This window comes from Culex pipiens, chromosome 3 (genome assembly GCF_016801865.2).
Source record: "Culex pipiens pallens isolate TS chromosome 3, TS_CPP_V2, whole genome shotgun sequence".
Classification (NCBI taxonomy): Eukaryota; Metazoa; Arthropoda; class Insecta; order Diptera; family Culicidae; genus Culex; species Culex pipiens.
The window spans coordinates 79,070,954-79,091,565 of record NC_068939.1 but is presented as its reverse complement, the minus strand read 5'-3'; the positions used below and the strand labels follow the sequence as shown (position 1 = coordinate 79,091,565).

The window sequence follows — 20,612 nt, the reverse complement described above, 5'->3', positions numbered from 1 at the left end:
CTAGAGGTTTTCCCTTCTTTGAAAAAAAACATTCTGCTTTATAATAAAATTTGGTAGAATTTAGTCACAAAAGTCAACTGAATAACACAAGAAGGGAAATCCCTTACACGAAATTCCATCACATCGATTAAAGATCGTGTATTTTTAAAAAAGGGAAAACCTCAAGAAAATATACATTATGCATTGATTTTCTGAAAGCTTTTTTTTCTAGAGGATTTCCCTTCTTAAAAAAAACACATTCTTCTTTATAGTGCAGAGTTCCTTAACAAAAACTAGTTGAAATTTAGTAGAATTAACAAAAGAAGGGATAATTCTTACATAAAATCCCATTACTTTGATGAAAGAACGTGTATTTTTAAAGAAGGGAAAATCTCAAGATAAAAAAAAGCTTTTCAGAAAATCAATGTATAATGTATTTTTCCTTGAGGTTTTTCATTCTTTAAAAATACACTCAAGCTATTTATTTTCTTGACTGGACACATTACACATTGATTTTCTGAAAAGCTTTTTATTTTCTTGAGGTTTTCCCTTCTTTGAAAATAATCATTCTGCTTTATAGTAAAATATGGTAGAATTTAGTCACATAAGTCAAATGATTAACAAAAGAAAGGAAAAAAATGGAAGAATTGAAAGAATGTAAAAAACATCTAATATCTATCGATCTACATTGTTACATCTCGTGGTGGTTGATAAAGTATTGTTTCAATAGTCAACACTTGCTTCTATTGTTCATGTTCGAACATTTCACTTTCTTTTTATCATTCATGTATTTATATTCATATTGTTGTCAAAACCAACGGAGTACAAACTAAGTAATTCTTAACCACAAGTAAGTGAGTAGGCAAGATTCCATTCATTCTCATATCAGGTAATATAAAAAAAAAATCCGGGAAATGTCCATTCCGGGAAACGTCCATTCCGGGAAATTTCATTCCGGATAACGTCCATTCCGGATACTGTCCATTCCGGATAACGTCCATTCCGGAAAACGTCCATTCCGGATAATGTCCATTCCGGAAAACGTCCATTCCGGGAAATGGAATTCCGGAAATTGTCATAGAATCGTCTCACAAACAGCCTTCCATTTTCTATTGCCAATATCTTAGTAACAAATGGTCCAATTTTTAATATAATAAATGAAACATTTGTAAAAAAATATATGATCTCTTTGAAATGAATGTTTTGAAAATTTTAGAATCAAGACTAATACTTCAAAAGGGCGTTATATTGAATATTTGGCTCTACTGAAATGATAGTCATGGTTCCAACTAGAGGTGGGCAAAAAAGAGTGAGCCGCTCAAAGAGCCGGTTCACTGAAAAGAGCGAACGAACCAAAAAAAGCAAAGCAATCCACTTTAACGACCCCCGGGTCTTTTGTGGGCTCTGTTGCAAGTTTCTGCTCATTTCTAGGCGTCCGAAGGATTTGTGTGGTGAGTCACCCAAAACCTCTTTTACGCAAATTTACGCGAACGAACCGTGGCTCCCAAAAAAAGAACCGCGGTTCTTTTTTAAACTTCGGTTTTTTGAAAGATGGATTTTTGTTATTAATATAATTTATTGAGTTTCCAAAAAAAATATTGCAATTTCCCAAAAGTAAATGAAAAAATAAATCCATTTGTCCGATCAAACTTTAGTGTTTAAAGACTTAATCGATTAAATCAGAATGTAGAAAAGAGTTCACAGAATATTTTCTCCGAATAAAATATCAGCATAAGTTCAATTGTTGCAAAAATAAACGCAATTTTAAAATGAAAAGCCATTTTTCCAGAATCCTAAATTTAAGTTTGAGCGGTTTTGCCAACATTTCCAAAATATTTTTTCAAAGAGATCACAAAATTAAAAAAAAAACAATTTGTGAAATTTTATGACCTTTCCGAAATTTTTTTTTTAAACATTTTAAATCAAGACTAACATGTTAAATGAGCGTAATATTTAATATTTGACCGTTTTGAAAAATGGAAAATTTGTGAAATTTAATAAAAATCTCGAAAAAAAAATTAGAAAATTTTGAAAACAAGACTAACATTTCAAATGAGCGTAATATTGAATAATTTGCCCTGTTAATCTTGATTCAACTTTTTTTCAATATTTTTTTTTTCGAAGAGATCATAAAAATTCACAAATCGTATAACTAATGATTCCGTGAAAGAAAATACTTTGTGGGACAATTATGCGTACAAGTGCAACAATGGGACAAACAGACTTCGTGTTGTTTTTGATGAGTTTCCGAACAAAGTACTAGATTTTAGGCTGGTACAAATATTTTTAAAAGTTTTTGTCACCCCCCCCCCCCCTTCAAAATTGGCCCGAAAAATCAGGGGGCAAAAAAAAAATTTTACAATAAACTTCAAAATTTCAATGAAAATTCAAGTGCAACCAGCTTAAATCAAATTAAAATATTGCTTATTGCGAGATAAAATCACGTTTCTCCATCGCTGTGAGTGACTGGAGATTATTGCCGCCTAACTACCGCAGTGTAAAGATCAGCAAGTTGAACTGAAATTCTGCGTTGATTTGGCTGTCAACTTGGTTTATTTTGAATATTTTCCAAAAAGTCAGCTGAAAACTCAAGGCAACCTTTGACAACAGCCAAAAATTTGTTCTGCGGTTGTCATGCGGCTGTCATGCGACCATTATCTTGCGGTCGTATCACCGCGCGTGAACTCTAATTATTAACGCCCGCGATAATACATTCTCCTGCGTTTAAAATCATTTTTAGCATGTTTGGGTTTATTAAAAAATCTTAAGATTTTTTGAAAATTTTCAATGCAAAATCTTTTTTTTCGATAAAATTTTTGTTTTTGTCAGATCTTAGATTTTTTGAAAACTAATGATTGCAAAACAACTGAACTAGTGTAAAATGCATTTTAAAACACTTTTTTCATTTAAATGTGAAGACTATGGCTTGTTATTTAAATTTTTATATTTTTTTATTTTTTTGCCCCCCCCTTGACCTCGGCCAGGGCCGAGGGACAAAAACTTTTTTAAATATTTGCAACGGGCTTATGGGTTTTTCGAAAAGTATACGATAAACTAAATTTAAAAATGTCAAAAGGTCAAAATCGTCAAAAAATGACATGGGATAATTATGCGTAGAACGGCAGTGCATTTCATCAAAAATTTGTAAAGGTGTTTTTCGATTGCAAATTTGATTTTGCTTTAAAAACTGAATAAAAAAAGTGAAAGTAATATTTCATTTTTGTTTTCAGAACATTATAACTCGGCGGCAAAATGTTTGCCGTGCAGTGTTACTCGATGACAGCAATCATTTGAAAACAATCATGGGAAAGGTGATCAGAATTTCGGTAGAATGTCAAACGAACGTGCTCTGCGAGAATGTGTTTCTATCGAGAAATCAAAAAGAGTGTGGCGGTAACATGGAGTGATTTTTTTTGTAGCTGTCTTGGTAAACTTCACAACAACTGGACAGAAACTTTAAACTTTAACTCTTTAACAAATAACTGTGTGAATGACTTTGCGTTGACCTTATTAAAGTCAAGATGACGTAGGGAAGTCGAACGATTCGCTTTGTCACGAATCACTTAAAAAATGATGATGGGTCACAAGGACGTAACTAAGACTGTTAAGGAGCTCAAGATCGGGAGCACAAGGATGATCGAGAAAATTTTCGTTCAAAGATCATAGAACAGTGGTCTCAAACATAAAATTACAAAACAAAAACTATAACAAACATAAACATCTTAACTCTACCTGACTGGATCTTCCCGCGATTAGCATCACGCTCGTAATGGCACACACGTGTTTCGGTTTTTGGACTCGCTAATTGGCTATGGCACTGCCGACGCCGCCGCTGTGACACCGAACCAGGTTCGGCTGCTGCGTCAGCACCTGCTTGAGCGTTTCCAGCGTCTTCAGGCAGATCACGACGCAGCACCCCTTGGCGACACCCTCGGTGGGACCACTGCAGCTGCAGCCCTGCTGCCGCAGCAGGTTCGTGAACAGATCCAGCGGGGAGGACGGTTCCGGGGGCTTTTTGGCTGCGGTTCCGCCGCAACAACCGGTCTTGGCTGCCGGTGGAGGTGGCGGTGGTACGGTTTGATTGCTTTGGTGGAAGAGATTTGGGAAGGTGGTGGGTGGTGGTTCGTGGTGATGGTTCGGACGGCATGGGTTCTCCGGTCCACAGCCGCCGACGCAACCGTGGTTAGGATCGCACTGGCAGTTGACGCAGCGACAAATGTCCGCGTCTGCCGTAATGTCCTTGAGGGTGGTCTTGATGGGTGGTTCCGTGAATACGCTGACGTTGTTGTTGTTGCCGTCCTGCTGCTGGACTTCCGTGGTGATCGTCGTCGCCGCCGGCAGCAGTCCCTCCATGAACAGCTCGTTCAGGATGTTGTCCGTGTCCTGCTGTTCCTGCTTGGCCACGTTCTGCTCGCTGATCTGGATCGCCTCGTCGATCTCCTTGCGGGCATTTTCCTCCATCAGATTCTCGTCGTAGTCGTAGCTATCGAGGAAAAGCTCCTCGCCGGCGCTGGCCACAGGATCAACCTCCTCGACAAAGTCCGCCACGTTCACATTGAATGGCAAATCCACATACGACGGAACGCTGGTCGGCAACGCCACACAAGAAGACGTCACCGGATCCAAAGCCAGCGGTTTCGTCCCCAGCACCGAAATGTCCACCCACGGAGCGTTGAACTCTTCCTCGGAAGCCAGCGCCATCTCCAGAGCTTTAGACTCGTGAAAGTCAACCAAGTTAAAAACCGCTTCCGGTTGGCTGACCTGCGGCGATTCATCCACCAACTCATCCCCATCGGATTGGCCATCGCTACAGCTGAGTTTGTACTCCTCCTTGACGGTCGGTTCCGAGAACTCATCCACCACCTTGGCCTTGCGCTGTTTGTTCGTTGATTTGGACGATTTCTTCCGCTCGTGGGTTTTGGTGTGCGATTTGAGGCTGTGTGGCGTGCTAAACGCCTTGTGGCAATCGTCGATGGCGCAGGAAAATGGGCGCTCGCCCGAATGGGTCCGAATGTGCGTTTTCAGGTGATGCGACGCGGTGAACGCCTTGCCGCACTTGTCCTCCTTGCATCTGGGAAGTTAGGAAAACGAGATGTGTGATAGAGAGTGACATCAAATTTGTTTTTTTTTTGTATTGACCTTTTAACTCTTTAACGAGGTTTAGACATTTTCATGCTCAAAAATTGAATATTTCACGAAATGTGAAAAAAATAAATAACCTAGAAAATCTCAAAGCATTGATTGTTATTCCAAAATTTATTTTTCGTATTATCATAAATTGAATTTGAATTATCTTACAAGTTTTTACCAATTTAAACGTGATATCATTTTAACATTGTTTTTCAAAATATTCACTCTATAAAGCCAAAGCTTCCCCCGGGAAAACATTGATCTAACCGTTTGATTTTTGGCAACATGGTTATAAAACCATGATCTTGACCCTTAAATTACTTTAAAGTGATCAAGAAATTTTAAACCCATGATGAAATGTTGAGAAAATGCATTCGATAATTTTTAAGGCAAACAACCATAATCCGGAGTCTCATACAAACCTTCGTATAATCGAACTGCGGTTAATCGATACTTCGTATAAGAGCTTTGTGCAAAGTTCTTTGTCATATTGGTCATGAGTAACATAACCACCTGCACCTTTTTTCTTGGCAAAACTCAAACGAAAACTTATTCAAACATGTTTTGCAATGTTTGTCTCTTTTTCAGCTAAGTTGCGACAGTTTTTACCACCATGAAATAAAAAAAAGTACAAACAGGAAAAAATGTGATGACAAAAAATATTTTTTATAAATTTATAAATAATATGATAACATTTTCAGGAACTAAACAGTAATGTTGTTTTAAGCACTTTTTGAGACTCTGCAACGTTATTTTGCAAATAATTATGTAAATTCTTTTTAACAGAACTTAACGGGAAATTATATTTGAAAAGTGTGACACAGGAAATTTTATTTTATCACTCTTAACATCAAATTCTCCCATTACTAAAAACAAATGAATATTTGACTGCATTTCAAAATAAAACATGCATTTTTTCATTATGTTACCAACTCTATTTTGCCCGCCATCTTGGACTTAAAAATTCTAAATGATTTCAGAGTAGTGTATGGGCCATACTTACACTCCACTATGGGCCAACTCCATACAAACAGGCGGCCAAATTATTTTTTTTGCTTTTTAAATGTTTTTTCATACAAATTTGGGTAATTGTATGGTATTGAAATGATATACGTCGATTTTTATGACTTTTCATGTTTTTCAATAGTGGATTGTTTATAATAAATAGTCTTTTCAAACATTTGCAAGTGCAAAAGAATTGCGTATATATTTTATTGCAAGTTTATATTATTAAATTATGGATAAGCTAATACATCCCCACTTTAAGGACACAACCCCTCCCTCCATTTTCTTTCACCCCGCCCCCTCTCCTCCTCCCCTCCAACAAAATTTTGTTAAGCGTAATAAATCCATTTTAAGTCAAATATTTATTATTTACTGCTGTGTGTTTCTTTTTGTGAGTCCATGCCATATAACTTGAGACCCACCGCCCCCACCCTTACGGGCATAAATTGCGAAAATTTTAATTTTCGGTCACTTGGTAAAATCAAACACCAGTTTGCTTTCTTCTCCGACGTTTCGGTTCATATAGAACCTTTTTCAAGGAATCTAAAATTTATTTGGTGGTAAAATTGGGCACAACATGATTACAAAGAATCTTACCGAAAAGAAGGTGCTTTTCGTCCGTTGGTGCTTTTCCAAGCACTCAACTGTCAGGTGGTGGGGAAATACTAATAAAGGGTAAATTTTAATTAGCCAAAATTAGCATCACTTTTGTTTCCGTGTACTCACACGCTTGCGAGTCTGGCCACTCTCCAAGATTCGCTCGTCCCATGGAGATTTCGACTCGAACCACAATACGGTAGCACCAGAAAATTATCACACTTCTCATTCGGCGCGCCAACTTTTTAAGATGGCAGTACAAGTGAAAAAAAAAAAACGACTATTGTGTGTGTTTTGTAAACATTATGTGTTAGTATGTGTGTTGTCCCTACTGTTTGTGTTGTTTTTATTTGGTTTGTTTTGGTTAGTATTCCTTTTTGTTTTGATGTTTTTAATTTCATGTAAAATTCCAGCATATGCAGCATGTAGGTTGTCCGTGTCCGTCCGTTTGTTCACTGTTTTGTCTGTGTTTTTTATGTGATAACTCAGTAACAACTTTTCAATAGGGCGAAACTCTCAGATGTAAACAAACTGAGTTTTTGTCAGAATCATATAAAGCGAACAAAACTGATCCTAAAACACCCTCCATCATCACAAAATTCCGAAAATACGTAGTTTTACAAGCAAAAAACAAAAGGGCTAATCAACAACATCAATCAAAACAAACCAAATTGAGTTTTCGCCCTTGTGTTTTCACCCAATCACGAGGGGCGAATGTAGTGTTTTCTGCAAGTTCCGACGTATATTTAGAAACACTAAATTTTCGTTATAATTTAGTGAATTTTAACCTGACAATCCTCAAAATGGATCAAAATGTATGTTTCTGATGTCTCTGACCACAATTCCACAACAAACACAGATTTGTATGATCCTAAATACATAACTTTTTAATTTCAATTATTGTAGTATCGGATCTGGTCTGGATTCACAATCTAGATATGAAGGTCCATAATTTACCGGTTCTTGGAACATCCGGGGATTCTGTTGCAGGACAAAAAGTTAGTGTAGGGAGGTTTAGGAGGAATGCTGACAAAATCATCGCCTCCGTAACCATTGAAGCTATGCAAAGATAGAGAAGGCAGCACGGAGAAAAAAGAGTTCCCAAAATCGTGAACAAGCGTTCATGAAAATGGGAACCACGAACAAAGTGTTCAAATTTCATGGTACGTTTTTCAAAATCGTACCATGGAATTTGAACACTTTGTTCGTGGTTCCCATTTTCATGAACGCTTGTTCACGATTTTGGGAACTCTTTTTTCTCCGTGAGGATGGTGTCCCGGGGTGGCCTAGTCGTCAGGTGCCATGTCTCCCACTTCCGGCGGGGACACCCCAAGGAACGTCACTTCAATATAGACCACATCGTCAAACCAACTTGCTACTTACGGTGTATCCTGGCTCAACGATTCTTGGCCTGAATCGGACTCCTTCTGAAGGCTTTCTAGACCAATTTTTTATCACTGAGGTTGCAAATATCACTGTATTATCACTGACTGTAACGTTTCACAATGATAAAATAGTTGTTTCACCACTTTTTTCTTTAAAAACCCGAAAAATGAACAAAAAACAAAAGGGCGAATCTGTTGTTTACTTTTGCTTTGCGGCGTAACCTGACGGGCTAAACCGTTGTTTTGGTTGAGTGGGTGGCGAATACGGGGGGGCGAAAATGGAGGCACGCTCTTCAAAAAGGCGTAATTTGTTTTTCTCAATTTTTAATAGCAAAAACACCTTAATTAATTTCAAATTGCTCTCTATGATGAAATTATTGCTATTTTCTATTACGTTTTGACAAAATTGATGGTTTTCATGCTTTTTTGTGGAAATAGGAATTGATCGGAATTGCAAAATTTTGAATGTTGATTTTCCCGAAATGGCAGGATCGTAGGTTTCGCCCTTTTGAAATGTTGTTACTGAACTCTCCAAGATTGGCAGATTACTCGATTTCATTGAGCGATCTACTATTTTGACGGAGTCAATCCCGATAGAGTGTTCCATAGCTGTTGCGTGTTGAACCAATGCTGATTTTTCCTTCGCCCAGCTGATCTGTGGATCAGTGTTTGTGTAGCCCTGCTGTCTCAGTGTTTGTATCCTCTTGATGTCCGTTTTGTGTCCGGACATCCTCTGTTTCAGCTTTGTTGTTGTGAGCCCAATGTAGCATGCATCGCAATCACTACACGGGATGCTGTAGATCACGTTGCTTTGCTCTTGTATTGGTGTTTTGTCTTTCACTAGTGGCAGCAGTGTGTTGACTGTTTTGGTGTTCTTTGTAGCAATGTGTACGGTTGGATATTCCTTCTGCAGTGTTTTGGTTATCTGTTGTGTAAGTCCAACGATATTGGTGAGAGAGTAGAATGTTTTTGTTGTTACTTCATTCCCACTCTCTTCCATAGCTGTAACCGTCTCTTGCTGTGTTGTTGCCGTTGTTGCTCCCTCTTGTGCTGGAATCTGTTGTGTTTGTCCTAGTCTGTTCAGCACCCGACTGATTAACGACCTGGGATAGTCATTAGCAGCGAGATGTTTTCTTACGGTGTTTTTGATCGGAGATCAAACACAAACACTGATCCACAGATCAGCTGGGCGAAGGAAAAATCAGCATTGGTTCAACACGCAACAGCTATGGAACACTCTATCGGGATTGACTCCGTCAAAATAGTAGATCGCTCAATGAAATCGAGTAATCTGCCAATCTTGGAGAGTTGTCACATAAAAAACACAGACAAAACAGTGAACAAACGGACGGACACGGACAACCTACATGCTGCATATGCTGGAATTTTACATGAAATTAAAAACATCAAAACAAAAAGGAATACTAACCAAAACAAACCAAATAAAAACAACACAAACAGTAGGGACAACACACATACTAACACATAATGTTTACAAAACACACACAATAGTCGTTTTTTTTTTTTCACTTGTACTGCCATCTTAAAAAGTTGGCGCGCCGAATGAGAAGTGTGATAATTTTCTGGTGCTACCGTATTGTGGTTCGAGTCGAAATCTCCATGGGACGAGCGAATCTTGGAGAGTGGCCAGACTCGCAAGCGTGTGAGTACACAGAAACAAAAGTGATGCTAATTTTGGCTAATTAAAATTTACCCTTTATTAGTATTTCCCCACCACCTGACAGTTGAGTGCTTGGAAAAGCACCAACGGACGAAAAGCACCTTCTTTTCGGTAAGATTCTTTGTAATCATGTTGTGCCCAATTTTACCACCAAATAAATTTTAGATTCCTTGAAAAAGGTTCTATATGAACCGAAACGTCGGAGAAGAAAGCAAACTGGTGTTTGATTTTACCAAGTGACCGAAAGCCGAAACGTAACCTAAAATAATTGTAACGGTCGTGAAAATTTTAATTGTTAAATCAAATAACAGAAAAATTAATTTTATTCAAAATATTAATTATGAATTAAAACGATAAAATACAAAACATATTCTTACTAATCCTAATGTTCTTGTTCATGAAAATTCATTTGATTATAGAGTTTCTGACGGCTTCAGGATATGTTAAAGGTACTTTTATGATGTTTTGTACTAACCAACATAGAACTTAAATGTGGATCAGTTTCATGGATTGATCGCAGAAATTCATCATGCTAAGTCAATATTTTGCTGAATACTTTTTTCGGTATCAAACTGAGATTCTCCAGTTTCGCTTGAGAAAGTTCGGTACGAATACCTTATTTTGACTAAGGTACTCAATTTTAAATGTAGGCAACAGAAAATTCCAATAAAGTCATTTCGAACTTCTTGAAACCAGGTATTGATTTTTGAAGCGACGATGCCCACGAAGTAGGTAGCAAAGCAAGTGAAATAAACGGGCCCATATGTAGATTGCAGCAAATTTTGATAAAACGTAAATGTTCAAAATGGCATATCTCCGAAAACGCAAAAAATCGCAGGCTGGAAATTTCAGCAATGTTAGATTATGATCCAATCTTTCAAGTGATCTTAGTTTCATGTTTAGCATCGGTTAGCAAAAAAAGTACTCGATTAACAAACACAAAAAAAATAAGTTTTGTCAAAAAAATGCTCCAGTTATTCGATGAAAACTTCAGTTTTTGGTTTGGAAACAACATTTTATCTATTAATAGTTTCAAAGCTTATCTCATTACCTTTCCAACGATGTATAATTGTCCTAATAAAAAATGTAAAATGGCTGAGCTATGTTAAAATTAAACAATCAGCCTTTTTTACGAAAAACGCTAGTTTTTTACTCCATTTTTTGACTTTCAGCTTGCGTATCTCCGTAATGAACAAACTTAGAGCTTTGAAAATTTGGATTTTTCTTAGTTAGAATGTTTACTTTCGAGAAAAAAATACCAAAAAATATTTGGAGAAGGTCTTTTTTTTGAAACTTGGCCACCCAATGTACCATAGTGCACTCGATAATCAAAAATAAGAAATCGAAAAAAATATATTTTTTTCGTGATTCGATAATCCAAAGTAATTTTTTTCCAAGGCCTTCGGATAATCGAGTCTTAACTGTATTTTTCTTATTCTTTTGTAATTTAAATTTTTGAAAATTTTTATTTTTCTATATTTTAAAAAATTTAAAATGATCTTGTTTTTTATTTCTTAAGTTTTGCAAACCTTTAAAAATTATACAAATTTTATTTTTTTTTAGAATTTTAAGATCTATGAATTTTTATGTGTATATGGAGCCAATTGTACTCAAAAATGACATTTGAGAAGGGCGTGAGTTATTTAAATATTTATTTTTATTTTGTAATCTAATAATTATTGAATCGCTAAGCCATTGCATCGTATCAAAAAGTGGTCAAAGACAAACTTGTAGGAAATTGGACGAGCTTTCTGAAAAAAAGAAAGATAATTACACGCCACTTTTATGAGATTTATCAATTTTTAAGTTAAAAAGTTGAATTTTAAGGTGATGTCAAGATTTTTTTTCGTTCAATATTTTTGTAAAAATAGCCTAAAATGTGAAAAAAAGACTCACGAAAAATGCAGGATGGAATGTCTCTCCTAAAAAAATACGAAAATCATTTACTAAAACTTTTTTTTTGAAAAGTGGTCTAAACGTCAAAATTTTCAAAAACCGATAGTGGGAATCGCTTCCCCAGACAATTTTACATAAAAGTCTCCATATTGACCATTGTTCTATGTCTAATCCATGTGAAAATACAGCGGTTTAAAAAAAATGAAAAAAATGGTTTTTAGTGGTTTTTGGCCATTTTTACATAACAGATTTGAATTTTCAGTCTCGTAAATAATTTTACAGGAAAGCTGGTCCAATTTCCCAAAAATTTTACAGAAGAACAGAAAATTAAAAAATGACATAATTTTTAAAAAATTAGATATTCAAAAAAATATTTTGAAATATTTTGAGTTTCGAAATTCATAAACCTTTAAAAATTAAAAAAAATATGGAAATCTTAAAAATTCATTGTCAAAAATTTTGATTTTACGAAATTTGAAATTCTAACTTTGAGCACATAGGGGAACAGCATCTAATTCCAGCGTGCCTCTAATGTTGGTAGGTCAGAACTTTGACATTCAAATCAACTGAAATCGAGTGATAAATAGCTCAATGAGAAGTGAGCAAGCAAGTTTCTATCAAAAGTTTTGCAAAATTAGTTGTTTAAATAGTGAAAATCAGCAAATTGGATGGAGTTAGGAGCGAGTGCTTAACCTGCCAGACATACGAGAATTTCCCCTATCTAAATTTTCTCGATAGTCAGTCATAATTTTATTTTAATTTGTAATTTGTTGTTTTGTTGCATTAAGATTGTGTTCAATTGATTAGACATCTACCACCACCAATGGTCCTTCAGGTCATGATTGCTCCAAAAAGACTCATTCACTCCTGAGCACAATTCGAACGCGACGCAAAACTGCTCTGATGTATTCCTGCTCGCTAATTAATTAATTAATTCGAATTAAAAAGCACTCAACCGTCAAAACGTTTCAACACCCATTGTTCGGCAATTTCCGAACACGTGGTTTCAAGATTTTGACAGCTGTCAGTTGTTCCAATCAGCGAATTTAGATTCGCTCATTCGAATGCAGTTCCACTCGAATTAGCGAATCCGCTCTGTACTCTTTCTCCCCCTAAAATCGGCTAGTACAGCAAATGGCTCAGAGAGACCAATTGCGATATGTCGTTCAAAGTAGTTTGCGATCGGCTTTGTGTTGATCATTTATTAAATTGCTTAAAATCAATGTTATAAAAAATATGTTGCAATTTTGCAACACAACATCAAAGACACATTTGACAGCAATTTCCACCATGCCAAATACAAATTTACGGCAAACTGTGGTAGTGCAGGCCAAAAGAGCGCCGCGCTGGTATTTTGTTAGATTCTCTCCTCTCTGAGCATATTCGTTTGTGACTCGGGTCGATGGACGGAGTAGGGAAATTCACGAAGTATTTGTATCGCTGTGTGAATCGATTGACCGAGAAGCTGGCAGTCGCGCTCGCTCGCGAATGGTTGCGTGCTCCAGTCGGCAAGATTCGTTCGGCGATGAGTGAGTGATTTCTAATCTTTGAACCGAAAATCGGGACCCTTGATTCTAAATATACATAAAACTTACTTGTACGGCCTCTCCTGCGTGTGAACTCGCGAGTGCTTCTTGAGGTCGCTCAGCGTGGTAAAAAACTTGGAACAAACCTACAAGACAAAGCTAACTATGAGATTTTAACATTAATAAACTTAAAAAAAGAAACTAACCTCACAATTGAACGTCTCCCCGTTGTGCAGCCGCTCGTGGGCCCGCAGCCGGTAGCGCGTGTTGAACGCCTTCCGGCAGGAACTGTCCGCACAGACAAACGGTTTGATTTTGGTGTGAACACGGACGTGGATCTTCTGGCTGTACGAGGTGAGAAAGGCCTTGCTGCAGCCATCCTCGGTGCACTTAAACTTGTACTCACCTGGAATATTGTCAAGATTTTTTAAGTTTTTCAACAAATCAGTAATTATTACAATAAAACTTTTGATGAAATTTACCCTAATCCTACATTATGGTGCAAGACATGTTTCAAATAGAAAGTGAATTTTTAAATTGAGCCTTTAGCTGCATAGTACTCCGGAAACTTACCCCGATGAGTCTTCATGTGGGTTCGCAGGTTGCCAACGGTGCTGTAACTCCGGTCGCATCTCTCGTAGTTGCACCGATATCGGCCCAACACCTGACCGTCAGATCCCTGGAACGAAAACATTTTGTAGTTTGTTCTATAGCCGTCACATGGAGTCAACTAACAGAACAAACTTCTACCAGCAAACGAATCGTGAATTTTGCTTGTGTTACATTTAAACTGTTTTAACGAATCTGTACCAATTGTCCCTGTGTTGTTTGTGTGTGAGTATTGATATTGTTTGTTTTGTCCTAAATGAAATTGTCCTGACCTAACAGTACGTACTGATAGTGTTAAACATGTACAACAACAAAAAATACTGGTTCGACTTTCTTTTTCAACTAACAAAAGAGATCTAGTATTTTTTTTTTACAATGGTGTGTACCTCGATTGTGATAGTAGCATGCGATGGCTCTCCTTCTTCGTTTAGAGTATTGTTTTCATAATTACTACAGTTTCGAATAAAGTGGAGAGAATAAAAAAAACGTAATTGGAAAACGGAGTGTTTTGAATCAATTTTTTGTATGAGACCAATAAAAATTATAAGAGTTACGATAGGAAAATAGTAACAGAAGTGCTGGCAGAGAATAGATATCAATGGATTATGCTGAAACTAATTAGTTTGGTCGTTTCTAAAACAAACAACACGAAGCACTTGTACGGAGGTGGGGAGATTAGTTGGAAAACAAAACGGGAAAATAACTGTCTAGTGATTTTTTTGAGAATGATGACCTTATCGGAATTATGAACAAAAAATACTCGTTTTGAATGATGTTATGCTATTTTTAACACTTTGAATATATCATTTCAGATTACCAGGTGTGGGCTGACAAACTTTGACTAAATCATTGTTATTGCCTTGACAGACTCTAAATTTCATGTTTCACCAATATTTAACTCCAATAAAAGCGTCCGAAACCAAAGTTTCCACATTTCCAGCTTTCTTTGAAATTACCCCATAAAATGATTGGCCAAAAAGGTTAAACTGCTAGAAAAAAAATTAACAATTCTGAAAAAACTAAAAAATACGAACGAAATTTCAGAAAAAAATTGAAATCCAAGACTAAAAATTTTAATTTCTTAAATTCTAAAATTTTCAAGTTTGCAATTCTTTAAATAATTCATTTCTAAAATTATTAATTTCTCAACTTCTTAAATTATTTATATCTTAAATTTGTCAAATTCTTAAATTGAGCCACCATCTCAAATTACAGAAACTCATATAACTGTTGTGCATGTTTGGAGTCATATTTTATATTTACAAAAAACTCAAATTTTGGAAAAGATAAAAATTACATGATTTGATTTTCCGTAGTGAAATTTTGACGAACAGTTTAGATATTCAAATATTTAATATTTTAGTATTTCATAAATTTTATGCTTTTGGTTTTTTTTACTTCGTCATCCCGGTACGAGAATCGAACTCAATACCTATAGTCGAAACCCATTCCCTACCGGTCAGGATTCTCAGTGAGTAGATTTACTCTTTGAAGGGATCTGACCGTGCCGAGCCAGACAGGAATCTTACCCATCACCTTTCGCTTATAAGGCGATCAGCCATGCCAGATATACAGATAAATCTGTATTTGACAGATTTTTCGATCTCAAAAATAACAAAAATCTGTATTTACAGATTTTTTTTAAATGATTATTTTTAAAAAAATTAACAATTTAGTAACTGAATTTTGCTTTAATGTGCGTGTGTGTGCAACCAACCAAACGGGACCACGCGGCCGCTTCTTACAAATTGAGTTGTTTCCATGTATTTTTAGATCTACATTTTATACATGCAAATAACTCGCATAGGCATTTGGAAGGTGTTAACTCTGCCGAGCTTCGGTGACCCATTTCTACGCTGGCTAGCCGAGCGCGAGGTACTTCAGCTTTTTCGACAAGCCCCGCCCTGAAGAACGTTTGCACCAATCGGATTCAAACGTTATTAAGAACTTCCGAACCCTTGTCAAATGGACGAGGACCCAGCGCGTATATAGTAGTAACAGTATTTCTAATTCCAGTTATAGATCACCAAGTCGCGATGGCCTAGTGGTTAGCATTTTTGCTTACCGATCCAAAGGACGGGGGATCGAACCCCGACTCGAGCGACTTTGATTTTTCGTTCATGTTCAGAGTTTCAAGATTTATATTTCCTGTACTTTCTCGTTGGGAGCAGATGGGAATCGAACCCAGGACCATTCGCTTACAAAGCGAACACCGTAACCAGTCAGCCACGGCCACTCCTTAACTGAATTTTGCTTTAATATGATTAAAAAGCTTAAATCTGCTGTTAAAAAATTCAAAATGTCTTCTATGGCTTCGAATTCGACATGATACAGATAAAATACAGATTTATTTTTAAGAAAATACAGATTTCCCGAGAAATAATCTGGCATCGTTGAAGGCGATACCCGTAATCGGTAGCTCGGCAAAGCTTTTGTTTTATTGTGAAATAGTTAACCCTCTACTGCCCAATTTTTTTTTTGTGAGAATTTTTTATTCTTTCCGTGTTCCGGAGGTCATTTTGAGCAACTTTTGTTCTACCCAAAAACTTTACTTCTCTTGTTTTATGTTTTTCTTGTTTCATTTTTAGTATTTTAATTTGCATTTATCTTGTTTAGTTTATCTTTGTTTTTGGTAGTATTTGGCCTATTCTTCCTCCCCCTAGCATTACATTTTGCCTATCTATTTTTTTCATGTTTTTATAGTCGCTTTTTCAAATTTTTGCGTTTTTTTCACATTTTCTGCTATAAAATGGCACCATTATCATTTAAATTGTAAAAAAAATGCATAGAGGCATAGTCTGGGGAACTAGAAAAATTACTGCATACTTCTTTTTACTTAAAACAGGGGTGCCCAACCTTTTGGCCCTGCGGGCAAAATTTGGATCCAAATGTAATGACACAAAAAACACTTTTTGCGTTGTTGTGCACCTTTATTGGAATATATTTTGTAAAACATTTTAAATGATTTTAAACACAAATTTTAAAACGTGTAGAAAAAAATGAATTGAGTAGTTTTCATGTTTAGTTCTTTGAACTTCTTTTAACTATTGAAGTTTATAAAAAAATATACTGGAGAATGTGTCATATATTTTTTGCTATCTGATTTCTTGCCTCATTTTAACATTTGAATATTTTAAAAATATTTGCAGCTATTTTTTCTTCAGTCTGAATAATTTATTGTTTATATGCTTTTATTTCAAACACAAGTTTATCACTGAAAAGATGTTCTGAAAAAACGTCATTTTAGCATACTAATTTGAATTTTAAAATCAATTTATATCAAGTTTATCAATAACTGATTTTTTTTTGTAAACTCAATAAAAACTGTAAAAAGACACATTTTTAGACAAAAACCCATGTTTTTCATATATTTCACATTCTCATGAAATGGATAATCTTATTTTCGTGCTCCATTTTTCAGTTTAATGATTGATTCTAAAAAAAAAAAAAAAAATTTCAAGTTTTTTTAAATATAGACACATAGTTTATTTATTTAATATTTCATGAACAGTCTTTGAGGGCCGTTCATAGAACAATTTTGAAAAACTGTCGCGGGCCGGATGAAATGGCTTCACGGGCGCGACGCCATACGTCAGGCAGCTACCACGTGGGTGAGAAACGGCTGGAATATTCAATTGCAAACCTTTTTTTAACTAGGAAATGATCATTTCGAGCGATCCTGATATTATTTAGTCGAATTCAGAATCTTTGCATAGCAAATTTGTATTTTTTTGCAAATGTTTTAACCACGTGGTAGCTGCCTGACGTATGGCGTCGCGGTGTGCCTCAAGCTTTCATAGCATGCTAAGGAAAATTTTATGCTTTTTCAGGGACTAGGGACAACGAATCCATATGCTCTCTTCGGGAAAAATGTTCTCCAGACCATTCCCCATAGGCCTGACCATACCAGAAGTTGGCGCGTGATTTTCCCAGACCTGTAGGAGCGTTTGAACAAAAAGTTCCAATTTCCCATAGTAATTCCCATGTAAACTTTAACCCTGATGCGCGCAGCCAGTTTACAACCAAATGAGCTGATATTTGGCATGAAAGTCCCTATGGGCATGCCCTACAAGGGGAACCATACTAAAACTTGATCCGAGAACTTTTTGAAAAACGTACCCACCCTAGTGAATATATATATATTTTAATTTCTGTTTATTTTCATATTTTTGAATCCTTGTCTTTAATTTTATTTTTACAAATGAATCTCTTAATTTCATTATTGAATTTTCTGCCTAAAATGTAATGATTATTACTGGGCTTTTCACTCTGATTTACTTCATTTCGACAAATAAAACTAAACCCGTCCTTTTATTTCAAAATTCTACGTTTTGAAATTCAGCCATTTGCGACTATTCTGGATTTTCAATATTTTGGAAAATTATTTGAAAATTTATAATTTTCAGCAGCATTAAAAAATTCAAATTATTTTTGGTTTTCATCAAAACATATTACAAATACTATAAAAAGAATGAAATCAATTCAAGCAAATAACTTTTCAACAGGCGAACTCTGACAAAATGTTCACCGTTTCCATAAATTTTCCCTCCAGTGTAATCCTGTGACCAAAATATATTGAAGTTCAATGTCTGTTTGTTATAATGTTGTACAAATTAACTGGAAACGTTATTTAAAATAGAATATTTCTCTGATTAGTTTGCAATACGTCGTAACAGCCATGATGACCCTCTGAAATTATATGTTTTTTTCTCTAAAACAAATCAAAATTTCATAGTTTTTCACTTCAGTTCGCAAAGGACGTGCAGATGGACAATGTAAAACATTTTTGAAATTGATAATTGAAATTGTAAATTGAGAATAGATCGTGAATCCGCTCTGTTTACAAATGGCGCTTAGTACCCTTTGAAAACTAACCCGAGATTTCCGGAGTTTTTTTTTTTAAAAAAAAAAGGTCCTCATAATAAAATTTTCAATTTTAGGCTTTTTGGTGTTTTTGAATATCCCTGACTCCAGGCGGTTTCAAAAACCCACGAAAAAGTATTTTAAATGCACCGCGCGTCTCCACGATTCGTTGAATCACACGACAATAAAGTGGAGACGCGTGGTACATTATAATTTACAGTATTTTCAATTCTTATTTTTTTTCAATTTAAATTCACTGACTCCGACACCGCCTGTGTTCAAGTGTCGTCAGAAAGAAGGAAAAGATAATCTAACTCATCGTCGCCGTTCGGTGGAATAAAACCCAACCATCATAGCATGCGCGATAACATAAACAAAAAAAAGAGAATGTGGAGAAGGGTGGGAGATATGGGGGAAGAAAACGGCTCGCCGCACACTTTGTTGTGGGCGCAGGTGTGTGGGTGGACATAATTAGTGTTTGAACCTGATACACGAGATTTTGGTAGAGTTCAGCAAAAAAAGAAAAACTAAAAAGAGACCAGCACACTAAGATTAAGGGGGGAAGACAGAGAACGATTCAGACGGAGTCTTTTGGGGCGGCGCGCGCAGGTTAAACTCAAAAAGAAAAGTGTGTATTTTCAAGGGGATGGAAAAGTTAGGATAGGGGGGAAAACAAGAGAGCAAAAGAGATAGGTTTTGAAAAGAAGGAAGAAAATCGCTTCATAAGTACCCTCCGTCATCCTGTTCTTCAACACTCTCAAATTTAACCAGAATACTATTTTCACTGTTTTTGCTGCTGGACTTTTTGCCGGAACCACTTTCGTCGACTTGGACCACCTTCAGTTTGGTCTCACCAGCTGAAGCACCAGGCGCTCCTCCACTCTGATCCAGCAGCTGGGCGCAACCAAAATGGGAAGGTTTTTCCTCGTCGTCGTCCTCCTCTTCCCCATCCCCGTCCAGGTACTGCGGGACCTGTTGCTGGATCACGTCGAAGGCATCGATGTCGAACGTCGTCGTACTGTCGTTGATACAGTCCTGCAGCGTTATCTGATAGCTCATGGTGGCGGAACCTTCCACTTTCCTTTTCTTCACGCGACGGGGGTTTGGAAAATTTTCACTGTCCGTGCACGAATATCGCCATATTTTCACCTTTCCACAATGACCGCACGAATGACACTCGCCCACTCACTCACTGGCTGGATGTTGTGATGGTTCGTGCTGGTTGAAAAAGGAGCAGAAGGAGGAGGTTTTGGACGTGCTCGTGACAGCTGGGTGGAGGCGCTAGGCAGGAACACGGATTTTTTGGCGGATTTATTAAATTAGCTATCTGAGTTTAAAAATAAGGAATCAATGAAAGTTTCGGTTTGGTTTTAAATTTGTTGCCATTTTTTTACATTAGAAATATAAAAATACATACAGTCCAGACTCGATTATCCAAAGTTTCGATTATCCGAAGTTCGATTATCCGAGGGTTCGTATGGGACTTCGGATAATCGAATCACGAACAAAAAAAATGTTTTCGTATTTTTTAATTTTCTTGATTTTGACATAAAATTCGAGTTCTACGACCCCGTTTTAGTCAAATTTGAGTTGTTGAGTGAATATTAAAAAATAAAATGCATTTTTTCAATATTACATCACCGCCATCTTGGATTTGAAAACTCTAAATCATTTTAGCGTAGTCTAGGAGTCATACTTAAGGGGTTACATACATGTAGAAAATCTCAATATTTCATAATTCCGAATATTTATTAAATCCTTTTCAAATATGAATTCCAATCACTTCTGAAAGTTTCATGTAGATATGTCATGATTTAAGTGAGTAGAAGACGATTTAAGTTTAAACATTTGCCATGTGCAAAGCGGATTGTCAAACCACAGACAAACAGACGTGAATCTTAGCTGATTTTTTCAAAAAATCCATCGTCCCCACAAGAAAAT

The 20,612-nt window shown here is 36.3% G+C and overlaps 1 protein-coding gene across 2 annotated transcripts; it reads right to left on the bottom strand.

The window, feature by feature from the left end:
* Positions 1–3,080: 3,080 nt before the first annotated feature.
* LOC120422640 (metal regulatory transcription factor 1-like) lies at positions 3,081–19,923 on the bottom strand. 2 transcript variants are annotated; one of them, XM_039586138.2, is made up of 6 exons: positions 19,402–19,923; positions 14,195–14,258; positions 13,773–13,878; positions 13,406–13,605; positions 13,269–13,345; positions 3,081–5,050 (listed from the first exon to the last, which is right to left on the bottom strand). In XM_039586138.2, exons 1-6 carry the CDS (start codon positions 19,728–19,730, stop codon positions 3,781–3,783), a joined length of 2,046 nt encoding a protein of 681 aa, XP_039442072.1. In that variant the 5' UTR covers positions 19,731–19,923; the 3' UTR covers positions 3,081–3,780. The 2 variants fall into 2 exon arrangements, with proteins under 2 accessions (XP_039442072.1, XP_039442074.1); XM_039586140.2 differs by lacking the exon at positions 14,195–14,258 and having other exon boundaries at positions 3,439–5,050; positions 19,402–19,541.
* Between the last annotated feature and the right edge of the window lie 689 nt (positions 19,924–20,612).

Coding starts and splice junctions, on each gene's coding strand:
- LOC120422640 (XM_039586138.2), bottom strand. CDS start 19,730: ATGAGCTATCAGATAACGCTGCAGGACTGTATCAACGACAGTACGACG. Junction 14,259..19,401: donor GAAGAACAGGATGACGGAGG/GTACTTATGAAG, acceptor TCGAAACTGTAG/TAATTATGAAAACAATACTC. Junction 13,346..13,405: donor GGGAGACGTTCAATTGTGAG/GTTAGTTTCTTT, acceptor TTTGTCTTGTAG/GTTTGTTCCAAGTTTTTTAC.